The sequence below is a fragment of the Chlamydotis macqueenii genome, chromosome 1 (genome assembly GCF_036417535.1).
Source record: "Chlamydotis macqueenii isolate bChlMac1 chromosome 1, bChlMac1.mat, whole genome shotgun sequence".
NCBI lineage: Eukaryota > Metazoa > Chordata > Aves > Otidiformes > Otididae > Chlamydotis > Chlamydotis macqueenii.
The window spans coordinates 15,493,643-15,512,445 of record NC_141556.1 but is presented as its reverse complement, the minus strand read 5'-3'; the positions used below and the strand labels follow the sequence as shown (position 1 = coordinate 15,512,445).

At 41.6% G+C, this 18,803-nt stretch overlaps 1 protein-coding gene across 1 annotated transcript in view; it reads right to left on the bottom strand.

The window, feature by feature from the left end:
• Positions 1 to 9,211, bottom strand: part of PRKAR2B (protein kinase cAMP-dependent type II regulatory subunit beta) — an 88,746-nt gene extending 79,535 nt beyond the window's left edge. The window contains exon 1 of the mRNA XM_086739957.1: positions 8,643 to 9,211. Coding sequence (XP_086596083.1) covers positions 8,643 to 8,982 — 340 coding nt within the window. The 5' untranslated portion in view covers positions 8,983 to 9,211. The remainder of the gene's footprint in view (positions 1 to 8,642) is intronic.
• Positions 9,212 to 18,803: the final 9,592 nt, after the last annotated feature.

Sequence of the window (18,803 nt, the reverse complement as noted above, 5' to 3'; positions counted from 1 at the left end):
AGCACGTCTGAATGTTTACACTTGGTTCCAGCTTGTATCCATCCAGCACTGAGGATTCTGTACATCTTTTATTTATAGTCTATACTGAGGCTTTGCAAGGAATGTTTTCTTTCCAGTATTGAGCAAGGATTTCTTTTCTTCCTGTCTGGTATGTTTTACAATAGACATGTCTGCTATGAAGTTATGCTACGAAGAGACTACCATTATTCATAAAAACACGTTTTACATCTGCATCACAGGGATTCAGAAAGGGCTGATGTTGCTATAAAGGTCTTTATACAAGCAGGATGGTATCTGGAACAAGTCTAAGCAGGAAAGATCATGTTACTTCTCCTCCTGTCAAAATCTATTTTATACAGCAATTTTCTAGTCCCTCTGTTAAGGAAGCCTTCATAATATTTACTAATTGGCTCTTTTAGCCCAGCTTTACAAAAACCCCTGTACTTAAACAACTGGAACAGTATGTGTAAGAAAGCTATTCTGATAATCAGCCTTTACCTGTGCAAGCTCTCAGCTTCAAATTCTTGCTCTGATGATTTTTTCTTAATATCATTAAGCAGAGCAATTTAAGAGGTAAACATAAAAGTGAAAAACACTTTTCTGTTGTTATAGCATGTATTTTACCACTCTGTCTTCCATTATCCAGAGTGTTATGGTACAAGGCTGACTAAATTAAAATTTGGATTTTTTTAATTGTTTCATTTGTTATTATTTCTTCTTATTTATCTGTGGTCCATAAATTACTTTTCTGAGCAGCAATGCTAAAAGGATGCCTTTTACAGAAAGGATGGCAAACTGCCACGTGGCTGTCGTGCAGTTCACTTTGTGGATACCTTGTGCCTACAACCTGCATTTTAGTCCCACGCACTTCAGACACACTTGCCTGTCCACATCCCACTTCATTTCAGAACTCATATTTTTTTGTGTGACATGGTATCATTTAAAACGCTGAATGAGGCACTGGACATTTGATTAACACCATCTTTTTGATGTAGCCTCAAAACTGCATGTCTTCTAGGTTATTCACTGTATCAATTTAAATCTGGATTAACATATTACACTGCCAAGAGAATGCAAATAGAATTTCTATGTGAGTACTTCTGCTATTTTTATCACCAAATGCACAAAAACTTTAAATAGAGCTCTTTCATTTAAAAATTCAAAAACAGAATTGACAAACATGAAGGTTTTCTTCAAGGAAAAATGTCCAGTCAATTACGAAAGTAAAAAATAAAGAGAAAACAAAGGACACTCAAACACTCAAAGCAAAACTTCACACTCTTCAAAAACATCTTCTTTAGTACGACTGAAAACTGATCTACAAAACAAACAACAAAAAAAAAAGAAAACAATTAAATAAAAACCAAAGTTTGTAATTACTCCTCATAATCAAAATTCATAGTAAGAACGTCCTGTTCAGTTCCATGAAGTAAACAGGTTGTCATTCCTACTCAGCAAGCAAAAGGATTCGCCTGAAAGAGTTCCCTGGAAGGACAGAAGTTTTGTACTGAAAACCCTTACATAAAGCTACCTAGAGTTATCTGTGTCATCATCCAATGTCCCAAAGAAAGGGGGGCGAAAAAAAAAAGTAGTACGTATTTCCTTTAGAATTCTCATAAGACTGCTTTCAAACAATATCATAATTGATGTTTATGGTAATAATATCGACTTATTAATGTGCACATTTATTTTAACAGATTTACCTAACACATAGTAACTCATGCATAGACGGACTTCATCTTTTATGCACCTACATCCATAAAACAACCTACAGTACAAAAGTTTATGTGTGATAAACCTATCATCCCTGGTAAGATCACCTCTTTTTCTCTTAATTCATATACATCAAGACCTATTCCAGCAGCAGAGAATACTGAGCCATTTTAAATGGCTCTTTTTCTCAAAGTCTTCCCCCTCCTTCACTCACTTTTTAAAAATCACTCACCTTTTAAAAGCACAGAACTCCTCAGTAACTATGCTCACTGGAAGCTCAAAAGAAGAGCTCAAACCTGGAGCGGGAACATTTTTTCTATAACATGACTTTAAGGCATTCCCATTAAAATAATAGCTGGTGAAATAACGACTGTGATTTTTATTAAGTACTAAAGAAAGGGATATTTCATGAAGTGTTTGTTATGTACTGTTTGATATTTCATCTTTCCATCAGCACCAAAAATGATCTTAACTCCCTATGAAGACTGCAGCTGTACCCATGTGCCTATTCACTTTCTTGACGATGACCACCACTGTTATTTTTTTGAAACAGAAAATGGTTGAGAACAATCTGGATTCTCCATTAAAAACTAGAGTTGAAACTTCCACTAGAATACACGCTCATTAGAATATAAGTATTACGAGTGTCCGGATACAGTCATGAGACAGACGACCATGTCAAGATATTTAAAAGGTATCTCAGCATCAAATGATCAATTTCACATTCATACAATGCATTGATTGCTAATTTTACTTTAAAGTTTGCATTTATGCTTTTCTGAAATACATTTATAAGCCAAACAGAATTTCCACAGAAAATTCAGAACATAAATTCGGGATGTACACATGATGAGAGTACGGTTATACGTGGGTAGAGAAAATAAGAGCAGAGAATTTAATGTGCTCTCTATTATTTTATCTTAACTTCCTTTGCTTCACTTCTGTCCCTCCTCCTTCCTCTTGCTTTTACCTTTGCATTGTCCTGACCACACACTGACCCCTTTTTTGCCTCTATGTCCCGCCCTCTACCTTGCCCTCTTGTTTCTTTCATCACTGTCCTGACAAGCGAAATTTCCCAACCTAGAGGTCGTATTTGATACTGGAAAACCAGAAGCAGGGCAGCAGCCCGTACCTTGATTAATCTGTACCTTGCGTCCTAAATGTGCCATTTCCAAACCATATGTTCCAGATTTACAGGAGCAGCCAAGGCCAATGAGCCCGCAGAGATTTGACTATTAAGGTAGATTTCCCTCAGACCGAGGGCTCTCACCAGACAGAACTAGAGAACACAATGCCATACTTCTGCACAACAAACTGGGGATAATCCCCGAGAGACAGATATAATAAACCACGCTTAACATACTGACAGATGCATGAAGCACCTCTGTGCAGGTTACAAAGGCTAGGCCATTATGTCGGGTTTTATAATTTAAACAGGAGTACATTCTAAAAACAGGCACTTTCTTAGTGTTCACAGATACATCTTTATTCTGTTCACTAAAACAAAAAAAACCTATTTTTTTTCCATTCATGTAAATACATAAACAGGAGTAAACATGGGAGAAAAAAAAAAAAGTAAGGTTTCTTTGGGAAACTGAACCAAAGTCAGCAAGTGACACAAAACTCCCAGAGCATTCTTGAGCAAGCCAGTTTTCCTTTAAAACAGACATGATACATTCAAGATAGAGTGGTGGTGTGCAAACGTTAGTACTGACACTGTTTTTACCTTATCATTCATAATGCAATAATTTCAAACTCATGCCAACAAAATTTTATGTCTTCCTGTACTTCCTGAATTAATTAACTGCTCTCTTTTTCCTGAGCCACGCAGTCAGCCACAATCAGTTTCAAGTTGTTTCTTTAGCAAAAAAAAGAAGTTGGAGATAAATTCAAATGTTTTTGGTATACTTCTACTACTTTTCTGTCCTTAGGACTTTAGAATTTTCTCCTGCTTCTCCTAAATGCACAGACACAAACTTTAACCAAAAAAAAAAGAGCCAGCAGAGACACCTTCACTCATGCATGCTTTTGTTTTGACAGGGATACATACATACTTTTGAGTGAAGGTTGCTGTCATCTCAACTAAATTTTTAATACAAACATACTTTAAAAAAAATAGGTTAAAGCAAAAGTATGCATTTAATCTACAATTACAGATACATGCATGTCTGAAGGGAACCATACTCCTTACTACAAACACTACTACTTGCTACCCATTTCAATTTCACATTTCTAGTTGCTTACAATTTTGTCAAACTAAGTTTTTGGACTGCAATTCTCCCAATCTGAATAAAACACCTGGGTCAGATTAAGGGATTAAAAAAAAAAAAAAAAAACAACAAAAAAAAAACCTCAGCTGCCAATTTGCTCATGTGTGCTTTCCAAAATGTTTGCAGACAGAAAATATTTCAGTTTGCTCCTGTCAAAAATATCAGAAATTATTCTTTCACAAAGCTCTATTATTCAGAAGATTTACAGTAAGGACTGAAAGGTTTGTGTTTTCCTGACGGGGTGCACTAATAGATAGGAGGGGCCAGTGGCCATCCCCTGACCACCAAGGCCCACTGAACCAGCAAGGCACTCACTCACATATTCCTTTCCCTCCAGAAGCTGTCTGCATCCCAAACGCCTGTCCAGAACGGTCTCCTACACACACTATGCTCTGAACCACAAGAGACACAATCTGGAAAAGAGCAAGGAGGCACAGCCCAGAATTACGCCAAGGAGAGCACCAACAGTGCCATGCCCACACGCTCTCAAGGGACTTGCCTTAACTGGAAACTTCCCTAAGCTGTATCCACAGAAGGCTGCTCCAGCCCGGGGTCCAGTTAGATTTGTCCTCATAACCATACAAATAACGGTTTATTTCTTTTTATATTTCAGATAAGTCACTACAGACATTATTAAAAATTAATTATTAAAGTTGGCTAAGCACATACTGGATAGTGCTGTTTTCAGCCACCACCCATCATAACTCAGATTTTAATTTGAATATATGCTTTTTTTAAGAAATTCACATAGATGTCTATAGGGTCCTTGATTTAAATATATCCTACTACAACCAATACATATCTTTATATTGCCCCCTTGCTCTTATTGACCCCTTTGACTGCTCCAATTTACTCCTTATCCTGCATGACAGACCTGCAGGAAGGTTACAAGCTATTCGGTGATTTCTGGTTTTGTTATTTCAAAATTTGTACGAACATAAAGCAATTCAGACTGAGTTAAGGAACTAAAATAAAGACGTGCCTTTAACGTAGATATTCTAAGCTAGAATACACGTTTTACCTAAGCAGTGATCTCAGATTATTTGAGCATAATCAGTGGGTACAGCTGAGATACATACTTGCATTTTCTAGCTCAAGTTTTCAGGGAAAGAACTCAAAGCAAGCAACACACCAACAGAAGCGCACGGGGGAGGAGACAGACAGCTGTAGTATTTTCCTGTTAAAATATATCTGAGAAAAAAAAACACCAAACCAAAGTAAAACAAAAGAAAAACAAAGTAAACAGAGGCTACATGATGCCAAACAGTACATACAGCATTGCAATTTTTTAGTTTAAAGAACAGCAACGTTACCTCTAAAAACATCTCTACTAATTCATATTAAGGCTAGATGAAATACGGATTTTTAGGCAATATTTTGGCTATATTAGGCAAATATTTTAAAAGAGCTGTTACAAATTACATGGGTTATTACCCATCAAAATAAGTTGCACATCGACACATAAGTGCTAAAGAGGAAAGTATAGTAATTTGTAAAAGAACAAATAACTTACTGAGCTTTTTCAAATTTTGCAGATACAGTATAAAAAATTTTAATGTGCACTTCAAACCTGCAAAAGGTTAGAACAATTTGCTAAAAAGGGGCTTGTCTCTATGTGTATGTCCTTTTCAATTTAGTAATTGCTATTGGTATTAATAGGCATTAGTTGTGGTCACTGATAAATGCTAATACACCTATGTAGGTAAACTTTTTATATATATTAAAAAAAAAAAAAAAAAGAAAACAAAAAAAAAATACCCAAACAAAACAGAAACCAACTAGAAGCCCTAAAAATCATTCCCAAATTAAGTAGTGTGTTCAGAAGAGGATAATCTCAATGCTGTGAACCTAAAGAACGTCATTTCAGAGGTCACTCCAGGTGGCAACTCAGAACTACGACAGCACTATGACAAAGCTCTCCCTCCAGACAAAGTAACTGCTTTTACCTTTACTTGATTTCTGCAACTGATGTAATGAACACAGCAGAGGACGTGAATACAGTTTAATTCATAGTTCACATAATCCTGAATATAGGGGTTTTTCTTTTTGTCTTTTAAACACAGCTTACGCCTCAGCTCATCATTTCTGGAACAGGATAATGGTTATGTACCTTCCAAAATGCATTTCAAGGACAAAACTAATACTGACAAAGAGTTCAGCTGCAGTGCTTGTAGGTATTTAGAAACATGTACTAGGAAAAAAAAAAAAAAAAAAAGGAAGGTTGGAGACAATAGCATTTGCAGGGAGCTCTCAACAACTTCCTGTTTGAATTAATTAAGAAATACTGTCAGCTTGACATTTCAAGTGTACTGCTTTAACAAAGAAAAGATACCACCACCAGGTCTGAGCTCCTTCCCAGAGATTTTTATCTTACACTTGCTTATAAACTTTTCCAATTTGTTTTCCTCTCCTATATGAAAGCAGTATACAAACAGGACAAATTGACTATACGGAAGTAGTTTGAGTATTCATAAAGGTAAAAAAAAAAAAAAAAGAAAAGAAAAACAATTTCCCTCCAACTTAAGTTGAAGAATTGCTACTTATAGAAATAGAAGCAAAAAGCACAGAATAAGTATGCTCTTAAATTGGTGTTCAAACCCATTAAACAATGAATTGAATACAAGCCATTATGCCTCCGCTTATTAACAAAAGGCTGAGTGGATGCATTGTTATGTTACCTTAAAAGAACACTACTTCAGCAAAGATGGAAGATTTAGATTTAAAATACACACTCCTGCACAATGCACATATACACAAGCACACCATTAGTAATCATTTACTATGACTTACTTACTATTCACCTTCCACATGCTTTTACAAATATTTCCATTTTTGTTACTTTTAATTATTCCAACTGACAGAAATTACAACCCGTAACAATTAAACTTTCAAGATACATTAGGCTTAAAAAGGTGATATTTTAAAGGGTTTTTGTCAAATGTGTGAATTAATTAGTTAAATTAAGTCATTCTGGCATGTCCCTTAATGAGAATATTGACAACAATGGCTTTTCTTCTTCACAGTCACCACAAAAAGAGTATCAAGAGAATCTTGATTACAGGTATTCATTAGAAAAGCTTAGAAAGCTTCTTAAAACATCCTGTAAAGGTTCACATAAGTAATACACAAACGTTAATAAATCAAATTACATTTCTGCACTTCCCTCCATACAACATTCCAGTTTTCCATTCACCAATAAGTCTGGTTAGTGTTAGAATTATTCATGTTTGAAAATCACATCTAGTGTTAGTGAATTAATAATTTTGTTCTTCCACATTATCATTTTCAAAGACAGCAAATTTCCAGATTTTTACTAATCTCACATAATCAGCATTAGAGTTCAAAATTACCACATAAATCTGCAGAACCTGACTGACAGATTCAAATTCTCTTTAAATACACGCGGTATAGCTGCAAAGAACAGATGAAAAGAATGACAACTGTCTTACAGTGTAACATAAAGCACTTAGTAAACTTACCCAGTTCTTAAACATCTACATTTTTTTCCTGATAAAATGCACATAAGACATTATTTTGAAAACTGCACTAATATTCATCCAGCAAACAGCTGGCTTCTGTACTCTTGCTAAGTAAACCTACCTCCAGCATGACCTGGATCAATGATCTGATGAGATACACTTCAATTTCAAGCTGTTCTTAAAAAAAATAAGCTAATGATAAAGATGCTTGGATGCTTTCTCTTCTCCATCTAACCTTACTGACCGACCTCTCAGCATCTAACATACTGACTGACCCTTCCCTTAGCCTGCTCACCACACAAAGACGAAGTGCTACACACCCTTCAGAGACAGCTACCAGTCGTCCCACAAACCACACCAGCTGATGGTTTGACATCTCTACATAAAGCCTGTCAGCCACACAAAGGTGGCTGCGTGCAGATAGGTGTTACCCTCAAGCACAAAGATACCACGTACATTCTTTGCTGTCCTCACGGCTCCATGGGCCCTTCAACCAGGCAGAAAATTTCACCTTGGCTTTCAATGAGAAATTAGGTTTTAAATTGTGCGCTGCTTTTTGAAACGCATGTAAGTACGTCTATGTAAAATGCTTAATCGAGCACGTAAATACAGTAACATGCCCACGAGAGGTGTTTTCTAAGGTAGACGTACCACTGGACTAATTACAAAATGTAGATTTGCTCTCTTGTGCTCTTCTAAAGAGGGAATACACAGATGATCTGTTCGGAACGGTACAGGCCTGTAAGCAGGACAGCCGGTGCTACCGGTGTACCCAACATCCAGCACCGCTGAACAAAAGGGAAGAGCCCGGGACGCTCAAGTTTGCGGCGGGAGCCGGGAAGCCTCCCGCCCGCTCCGCTGCCGGGCGCCAGCCGGGGACCTGCCCAGGGTGCAGTCGCCCCACCCCGTCCACACCCCAGGCCCCGATCCGGCGTGCTACCCGCCGCTCACCGGCCCTCCGTCACCCCCGCACGACCCACCGCCACCACCGGGGCCGGGGCCAGGGCCTGTGCGCGGCCCACGTCCCCCCGCCCCCGCTCCCCTCACACCGCCGTGAGGCCGCAGCCCTCTCCCCTCCTGCCCACCTGAGCCCGGGCAACTGCCGGAGCCGCTCCCGCCCCTGAGCCCGGCTCCGCGCCTTCCCCCCCGCGGCAGGGCCGGGCAAGACCGGGGGTCTTACCCGGGAACTGCTGCTGCTGTAGCTGCCGCTGCTGCTGCTCCTCCTCCTCGCCGCTCTCCGAGTCGGTCTGCATGGGCTCCTCGACGAAGTTGACGCCGCGGGCGTCGAGGGGGGCCCGGCGCGGCGGCTGGCTGCCCCTGTCATGGCCGGGCGCGGGGCTGCCCGCTTTGCGGCCGCTCGCCTCCTTCTCCGCCGCTGTCCCCGCCGCCGCCGCCTCCTCCTTGAGGCGCCCGAAGTACTGGAGGGCGAACTCCAGCAGGTCCCCGGGCTGGCTCCGCAGCACCTCCACCGTGAAGCCCTGCAGCAGCTCCGTCAGCCCCGCCGGGATGGAGATGCTCATGCCGGGGCCGGCCGGGGGGGCGCAGCCTGGCTGGGAAGGGGGAGGGAGAGGGGAAAGGGAGAGGAGGAAGGGGGGAAAGCTGGCGGCGGGGGGTCCGCAGCCCGGGGACGAGGCGCGCCCGGCAGATCGCCCGCGGGCAACGGGAAAGGGGCGGGCGGCGGCGGTGCAGGTGGGAGCGAGCGGGGGGCGGATCCGCGGGGGGCAGCGGCTCGCTGGCAGCCTCGGCGGCGGCGGCCACAGCGTCTCGCTCCGCTTCGCCCCGCACTTAGCGCAGCGGCAGCGGCGGCCCCGTCCGTGACTGAAGCCTCCCCGCCCCCGCCGCCTCCTCCTCCCCCCGCGCCGGGGGAACCTCGCACACATGTGACCCGGGAAACCATGACAACCTCCCGCCGGGGACTGCGGCCCGCAGCGCGCACCCGCCCGCGCCGCCGGAGGGAGGCAGGCGGGAGGGAAGGAGACCGGGAGGGAGGGCGCCCAGTTCGGCCCGGCTGTGCTCGGTTGGGCTCGGCTCGGCTCGGCCTGGCCTGCCGCGGAGCCCTGGCGGGGCGGAGAGCCCCTCAGCGGCGGGGAGGCAGCCCTGGCAGCTGCCCGGGGTGCTGTGCACCCCCATCCCCCCCCAAGCCTCCCGCCGCGGCGGGCTCTCCTCACGCCCCCTGCGCCCCGCCGGGCCGCCGCCCCCGGGCACCGCCGCCTCCCACTTCCCCGGGATCCCCGGGGCTTTGGGTGCCTTTCCCCGGCGGGGGATCCAGGCATCCGCGCTGGTGATCGGCGGGGATTCCTTAGGAGCAGGACCACAGTGGGCGCAGGAATTCCACAGCTAATTACTGCTGTGCTTTCTCGCGGCCATGGACCGTCTTTTAAAGACACTCCCCACATCGTTCATACACATAGCGATGCTGTCTATTTATATTCACCTATGTTATTTAGGATGTGAATGGTGATGCGGTGCTAGAAAATGCATCCTGTTTGTCAGCTGGGTGTCTAAGGTCCATGAAAAATTTAGCTGGAGAAACAATTGTTTAAAAAAAAAAAGGAAAAAAACTCCAATTTAAACATTGCCAAGTGCCAATGCATAGACGCCCTTCCAAGTCATGCTGCAGAGACTGCTTAGCACAGTGGCAAGTGGGTGCTGCTTGTCACTACCTGGAAGCTTGAGTGTTTTAAGTAAGTACATAGCAAGTACGGGTGCCATGGTTTTCAAAAGGCTTTACTAAACGCTTCTTGAAAGTTAGATCCTTGGAATGCATGAAAATTGCATCACCCCCTAATTTGTAATCACCTCTGAACATTTGGCCAACATTTCGGGCTTCCAGAGTCTTATTTTTATGCACCAAGTGAATTAACTGCTAAAAAGTCTAAGGTTGGGACTACTTGGTTGTTTGGTAATTGACTTCACTGACCAGTCAGCATTACTCAAATTGCCTTGAAATATACTTCATAAAGGCTTAGGGTAAGGTAAGCAGCCAAAATTTGAGTGTGCAGTTGCAAGATACTGAAAGACCTGACTTCAAGAAAGTAACGTGACAACAAAATACAGCAATCCCTATGATGCTTTTTATGCAGATCTGGATCTCAAAGCCATTTTTAATTGAATTAGTTTCCAAGTGGAACCCAATGCTCCCTGTGGAAGCGTTTTCAAACAGAGCTTGGTTCACAGGTTGGATCTTCAAAGTGTGATAGCCCAGGGAAATGAGTGAAGTGAGTGAACCATGCATGCGTGGGTGATATTGCTGCCCTGTAGCAGGCAAGAGACACCTCTGCCAATGGAGCTGTGGAATACCTTTGAGCAACATCTTGTGATGTCATTTCTCTCTGCAGGAAAAGCCTACAGCTAGCCATTATGAAGTACTTATTTGAAGTGAAATTCAGTGACATTTAACACTGTCCAGCCTGAGGAACATCCCCAAGGACAAGCTATGTCCTCTGGGGGCAGACTATGAGTGCTCTCTGGGCTGCAGAAGATTGCTCCATCAGCAGGCTCCAAGAACTGCTGCTACGTCCTGGGGGCCCTGACAGCCCAGCCAAGCACACCCAAACTTCATGCCGTGCCCTAGTCCTGGCATGCCCCGACCGAAGCTGCCTTTACAAAGCACGGCGGCTGTACCGTGTCACCACACGCATTACGATGGCCAAGAATCAAGTGCAGCAGGAGAGCTGATATCTGTGCATTAGAGACAAGTGCATATCTTTGTCATTAGAATTACTAGAGAGACCACTCAAGAAAAAGTGGTTTAGCTAGAAATGCCAGATTGGCTCATCTACAAGTTTAGAAGCTTAAAAGCCCTCTCACATAGCTGAGAGGAGTGATCGGTTTGTGATCAGGTAGAGAGATACCTAAGCTCTGAGGAAACCTCCAGGAAGGGAAGTGTTGGTAGTCAGTGCCTTCCAGGCATTAGGTGTTCCTGGTGTTCCTAGCATACGATATTCCATTTACTGTAGTCTTCCAGGATTACAAGGATTGTCATGCCTGAGGTTTTCTCTTAGTCAGACAAGGCACTCTATTATTCTAGGAATTTACCAGCAGAATAGTGTCTTTCCCATCTAATCAAGGACTTCCCTAGCTTGCCAGAGCCTCCCATCCTCCCAGACATCATTCAAATGGCAGGAGATTTCTTCTCTGAGGACATCCTCAAGAGCCAGTCTTTGATGTTTGTATGCAACACTGGGATAATTTGAATAAGGGATTCCTAAGTGGTGGCACTCTAAAGAATGATTCTTTTTTAGAATTTTCAAAACAACCCAAAATGTTTGTGTCTAGTGAGACTTAGCTTGAGTTTTGGTGTATCTCAAAGGATGGCAGTGAACTTTGTAGTTTAAGTTGGTGTCATTCGGTTTCCTTAGATCCTTGCTGTTCCAAGGAGATTTAATTCACATTTAAATTGCTTTTAAATCCTTATAAGGAGGACAGCTGTCCCGGAATGTGTTATGTCTAGCAGAGTGAACAGTTAGGTAATGAGAGTATCAGTTCACACCTCTCCAATGAGTTTTATTAGTTGCTACTAATTTTTGTTTGTCATTCTAGTTCAGCTGTGAACATCATCTTAAGATAAAAGAGAAAATAAAACCTTAAAAAATCCTTCTGTACTGAAAAGGGATTGGGCAGAACATTCTGCTCACAGTCACCAAGAAAACAACCTAAGTACTTGTCTCCTTTCCTCCTAACTGAAGAAGCACTCTTCATAACACACTTAACCAGCTTTACATGGCAATCTATCCCTTCACCTGTTTCAAGGCTGTGAAAAACTAGGAGACTACAGCTAGCAGCTGAGAAATAGCAAGCACTGTGTGTCCCACGTGACAATTCCAGCCAGCATGCTTCTGACAGTGGTTGGGACTGCTTCTGTCAGAGATCAGAGAATGAGATCTTTTCTGGTCGTGTAGAGGACAATGAACAGAGTGCAGAAGGAAGGGGTGGCAGACTGTCAAGCCTGGTGTTTATCAGGGTAAATGCAAATTTAGTAAATTTAGTAAACTTGAGCTAACAAAATCCATCCAACAGCCAACTACAAGCCTTTTTTTTTCTGCTAGCTTTCAACTTTTTGCCTGATAGGAACATTCTTCTCCAGTCCTTCCAAAGACATTCTCTCAAACAACCATCTTCTGATTAACCCTGGCTAAGCTCTGCAATGCAATATATGCCATACAGAGGGGGCAGAAGCGTGCACTTCACATCGTAAGACTCGGTAAAGCCTTTTCTCTCAACTGGAAAGTAACTTTAGCAAGCACACTAGTGGAGTACAGGCTTTTAAAACCCCCTTTTAGTTACCTAACAATAGAGGGACTATTGTTATCACCTGCTTGGACCAGCTGCACAGCTAGCCCAAAAAGAAGAGACCCTGATCTCTTCATCTGTAGTAGTCTCTTTTCAGCAGGGCCTGTTGTGAAAGAATGAGGGGTAATGGTTTTAAAATAGAGGGAGGTAGATTCAGATTAGATATTAGGAAAAAAATTTTTACAACAAGGATGGTAGAACACTGGAACAGGTTGCCCAGAGAGGTGGTGGAAGCCCCATCCCTGGAAACATTCAAGGTCAGGTTGGATGAGGCTCTGAGCAACCTGATCTGGTTGGAGAGGTCCCTGCTCCTTGGACTAGATGACCTTTGAAGGTCCCTTCCAACCCAAACCATTCTATGATTCTAAGCTGGCAAGCCAGCAACTCCCAGGGTGGTTCTCAATGAAAAGAGAGTTCATATTGTACTGGAGAAAACACAGGACAAAGTCTGGCCCTGTACCTGTTGCAGTGTAGTAGGAAAAGACTGACTTTAGATGTGGGAGATGTTACTCTCTGTATTTTCAAGATTTTAGTTTGTGTTATCTTAAATCTTTTGCCTGGCTTTTGACATTTTAAATGCAGACACACGTTGCATATTGCATGATTAAAAGCTGCTGGCGACAAGCAACCTGCAAATCCCTTCGTGTTTTATATTTACTTCAAAATCTCTTTAGCTATATGGCAATTTTTTTTCCTTGCTGGCTCTTGATCAAGCAATAGCTGGTTTGTAGATTTTGAACAATCACAGTTCATAGGAATAATCACATACCAATTTCTAATCTTCCAAAATACCTTTGAAATGTCACATATATTGACTTTTTTCTTCTTCTTCTTCTCAGCTCATACTAGCTTACTAGGCAAATCTTGCTCATGGAATTTTCTTACTAAGAGTTTTTGATGCCACTCATTTAGCCATAGATTTTTTCAACAATAACAAAACTTGCAGCTATGCAGATCCATAGTTTCCTGCTTTTCTATTCTTCTCATTAGAATGATGTGTCACCGTTATTATTTTACCAAATCCATTACCAACTCCAAATGTATTTATCATAAAATGTTAACTTCTGTCAACAATATAAGAAGCTAGTGCCTATAATTGATGGGTCAAATTTGAACATGTTCCTCATGACTCTTTATTTACTTCAGTCTCCTGTTCTCCATCTCATACTCTGCCTGTGCTTATTGTTCTTGGATTCAAAACACTTAACTCTTCCCCTACCTAATGTAAATCTAGAAAGGCAAGAACCATTTACATACTCAAGTAAAATTATTATTTATACCGATGAAGATTTTCCCTGAGCAAGCAGAAAGACCACGTTTAAAATGTGGGATGGAAAGAATCCACCTCAGGGAACAGAATAGTGATGAAGCATTGTAAATTAAATAGCCCCCGCCATTTTCAGTACCAATTCACCATCAGTTTAACTTGATAGAAGGTTTGAGAAGTTTCCTCCCACCAAAATGGCACCCTGCTAATCCTTGAACAGGTGTTTCTTTCCCCTCCCTTGTATCACATTTTTAGCACTTGTAGGGCTATGCAGTCAGTCAAATTAAGCACCTGATGGAGCTGAGATGAACCATCATGCTGACAGAGAGAAGAGAGCAGAAATCACAGCTCAGGAGGAGTAGTATCAGACTGTCCTTTCATCGGCAATTTAAATTTAGGTTGACTTACATTGGTCATGAAACCAAGTCTTTAACCAACCTCATCTACTGAGATAATATGGTGAGAAGAATTGCAGAGTGTCACATCTTTGGACCTCAAGTCCCTTACTTTTCCAATCACCCTAGTCCTTCTTAACCCAAAACTGGACTTTCTAGGAAGTATGAGCTTCGTGACTTATTGCAAACTCTGCATACAACTGTTATTATTCAGGGAACGAACTGCTGTGGACTTCCATTGGAATCTATTATTTGTGGTCTTTGATATTCAGAGACTACTGGATACCCTCTCTTAGAAAATCAATGCCTCAATTTGGGCACGAACAATCACCTGTGATTTCAGAAAAAAAAATATTAGGATTTTTAAAGTCAATACAGCTAGTGCTGAATTTGCCATTAAAAGTAAACCTAATTTTAAAAGAAATGAGATAAAATTACAATGTAGATGTAGTAGACTTTGGCTATTTTGAGGATCTCATTTCATATGGTGTCCTACTCTGTTTATAAAAATGGCATTGTGCACTGTTGACACAACCTGTTAAATGGCTAACGGAGACATCTCTCCAAGTAGTTGACAAAAGCAAATCGTCATCAGATGGAGAAGTTCCCCAGGAATTGACAGTAAGCTGCTTCTATTCAACACCTCCTGCAATCACTTGGAAGCAAGTATAAATGTTGCTGATGTAATTTCCAGATGACACAGAACCCAGTCAGAACGGTGATACCAGTGAGCTCAGGAAAGTGTGGACCTGTCTGGATAACTTATCCATTTAAATAAAATCTTTCTTTACACAGCTACATATTAAGTCATTGACTTCAGAAGAAAGAGTGCAAGATGTTTCTACGGAATGGGAGGACTTTATGTTGGAAAGCAATACTTCTGAGAGGGTTTAGGGATCAAAACGGAGAAACAGCTTGACTTGAATTCCCAGTGTAATCCTGTAGAGAAAGGGGCTAATGAGATTCTTGGTTGTTTCAAGGGGGAGACTGAAATAGGAATGGGGGATCTTCCCTTTGGAAAGCACTCTTGAGACTAGTAAAAGTGTATGGCCTACAGTTTTGGTGTTCATATGTTCAAAAGAATATGGAAAAATAGGAGATGTGCTGAAAAGAGACACAGGAATTATTCATAACCTGAAGGAAATACCTTGAGGTGAAAAGACTGGGAGAGTTCACGGCCTTTATCTAAGCAGTTGTTATTATGCTCAGTAGAAGAGGCTTATACTGAATGATGGAAGTGATGAAGGATATCCATCTAGATAGTCTAGTGGTCCCTTTAAGGCAAAAATTAGTATTGGTCTTACTTATCAGAAATGGTTCAACATCTTCTCTTGGAAAGTCAAATTCTTTCATGTCTCTAGAGGAACAGACAAATATTTTAGATCTTATGAAATATGAAGTATTAGTGAGAAAATCACAGTACAAATATGGTTTTAAAAACCTACAGTCACCACTGTGGATGCTTGGGTATTATTTAAACGCTAAAGAGCTATAGTGAATGGATAGTTTTGCTTTTCATTTTCCTTGAGGGAGCTGGGGAATCTGATGATTTTTGAAAAATAAACTTCCTCCCTGCAAAATCTCTTCTCCTCTTACTAGTTCTGAGCTTAGATCTGAAATCTTCAGATCATCTGCTGTGTGGCAAAAACAGGGAGCAGAGTAGAAATAGCTGTTGAATGGAGAACAACCCCACAATTCCATGCCTTGCATTGCTCATTAACTGCTAATGTTCTCCCAAACAAATCTACTATGAGACTTACCTTAGGTTTCTTGTGAGCTAATTTCCAAAAGGAGGGGCTCAGACCTGTGGAGTCTGTGGTTCTGTCTTCTCCTAGGGAAGAGGCAACTTTTTCACTCTTTCAGTGGACATTAACTGTTGGGGTTTTGTTTTGTTTTGCTTTGTTTTCTCCAATAGATTTAATTGTTACTCATTATTTTCTTTAAGAAATTAGTATTTTTTCTTGGCAGGAGGGATAAAGCATCTGCATAAGTATTGGTTAAAGAAGACACATAAGCACCAGTTAAAATATTTTCTTGGGTTTTAACCATAATGCAGTGGTAATGTTCCTGCAGACTTTTGTCCTGGAGAAAACCCAGAAGAACATTAGTGATTAAAACCACCATTCTAACCCTAATGAAGGATGTGTTTCTTTCTTTATTTGGGCGTGTCTGCACATCTACACACAGCTTCAGTTGGGTAGGTAGACACGCTGGGCTGTATGACAGACACTTTTGTGTGTTAAAGGCATCAGACAAAAGGGGTTCAGGTATTGCCTAGTCTGTGAGTGAAGAGATGTGCCTGTAGTTGGAAGAACTGTGTTTGAAACAAAAACCTTAAGTTAGACCAGCAGACCTTGAAGGACAAATGTGGATGCTTCAGAGCTGTGCACTGGAGTGCCAAGTCTCCAGTTTTGTCTCAGGATGGTTTGTTTATAAGAACTTGTAAATGTGCATTTGATTAAAAAATAATCTAAATGTAATGACCTTAGATTCTGGAACAGAAAGACTGTCTTTCTATCTCTCTATCATCTAAGTATAAGCGTGTGCATGTATAAATAAATACACACGCATACATATATGTCTGTATATGACATTACTGTTCCTATTTTGGCAGAACCTAAAGACCCCATCGTATTAATCACTCTACGAATACAATGTAAGTATCTTGACTTAGTTGACTAGCTGGTTAAGACTGGCTATTTAGTGTAGACTTTTGGATCATCAAAGAAAGTATGTGATTATTTTTTATACTTTTATAAGAAACAGAAATATTTACATTTTTAAAATAAAATTCATAATTGCACCACCCTTTCAATATTCTAACTTCAGCCCCAGGAGTGGAATATAAACAGTGCCAGACATGCATTCCCATGAGTTTTTTATCGTTGTTTTCGGCACAATCTATTTTTATTCAATTCTATGGGAAATGCACACAGTTTGTGCAGTTGCCAGAATGTGATTTCCCAATGCCCCCTATTTATTTCCAAGTGTGCTTTTTTTCAGATTCAAGTTCTTCTGCAACAGCACTTTTTCATGTTTTATTGTGTAAGTAATCCTTGCTTATACTGAACCCATTTGCTGAGGACAACGGTTACGTACATGAAGCTGAAAGGGTGGACATGTAAGTTATCAAAAGTCTCCCACACTGGTGGTAACAGTCAGTTCTTCTTCCTTTTTTCAGGGTCTGTCATTATTCATGCTCAATCCACCTAAAACCTGTGTGCAGGTAGCAGCATTTGGAGCCAATGGAGCAGAATCTTTGCTTTGTTCAGATTCTGCTGAATATAAGAGAGTCTAGTGGTTGTTGGGGAGATGGTGATGTTCTGCTGAAATCTCTCTCTCTCGGCCTACATTGCAGGGCAATTTGGAGGCTGCCCAAATTCATAGCAGATTAATCCGTAGGAACCATGCATCAGCTGGGGCTCTCCAGGAAACCTCAGGCTTCAGACCGATCCACAACATAACAGTTGCATAAGGAGCTATGGAGAGGTTCAAGCTGATATTGCATCTGTTGTACAAGAGAGTAGATTTGGATGTGGAGCCTGCCCCAAAAGGACAACTTCCCTAAATAAGGACATGGTCCTTATTTAACATATCCACTCAAATTTGCATGGTGCTTTCCAGGTCAGTATAATTTTGTGCCCTAAGATCACTTTCACTTGATGGACTTCTTTCTCTCATTTACTTTAAGGGTTTATTTGAGTGTTAAAATCAATCTTTCAATGTCCTTGCATCCATACAAAGCATCCTGTTCTATCATTACCGTTAGGCCTAGTCAAGGTCTTTTGTGTTCAGACACACTTGCAGTTCCAGTGCAGTCCTTTACAAAGTGCCATAGACATGCCCAGTCTGCATATAAATGGGGCACCACTGGAGAAGACCTCTCCCAAACTCCCTTGCAATGTGTTCAATAAAAGACATTTAATATTTGCCCCAACTCTGACTCATCTGCAGTACATGGACCACAGAGCCAGCACAATGACATCCTGCTTAGGTGCCCTACCCTTATAGAATCATTGAGTGGTTTAGGTTGGAAGGGACCTTTAAAGGTCATATAGTCCAAGACCCCTGCAAGGAGCAGGGACATCTCCAACCAGATCAGATTGCTCAGAGCCTCATCCAACCTGGCCTTGAATAACTCCAGGAATGTGGCATCAACCACCTCTCTGGGCAACCTCTTCCAGTGTTCCACCACCTTCATTGTAACAAAATTTTTCCTGATGTCTAGTCTGAATCTACCTCCTTCTATTTTAAAACCATTACCCCTTGTCCTATTGCAACAGGGAAACCCCTGGGCTATGTCACTAGAGGCTGGCCTCCATATTTTCATTATAGATAAGTACAGGTTCACATCTAGCCAAGTTGGTTTAAGGAGCAGGTAAGGATT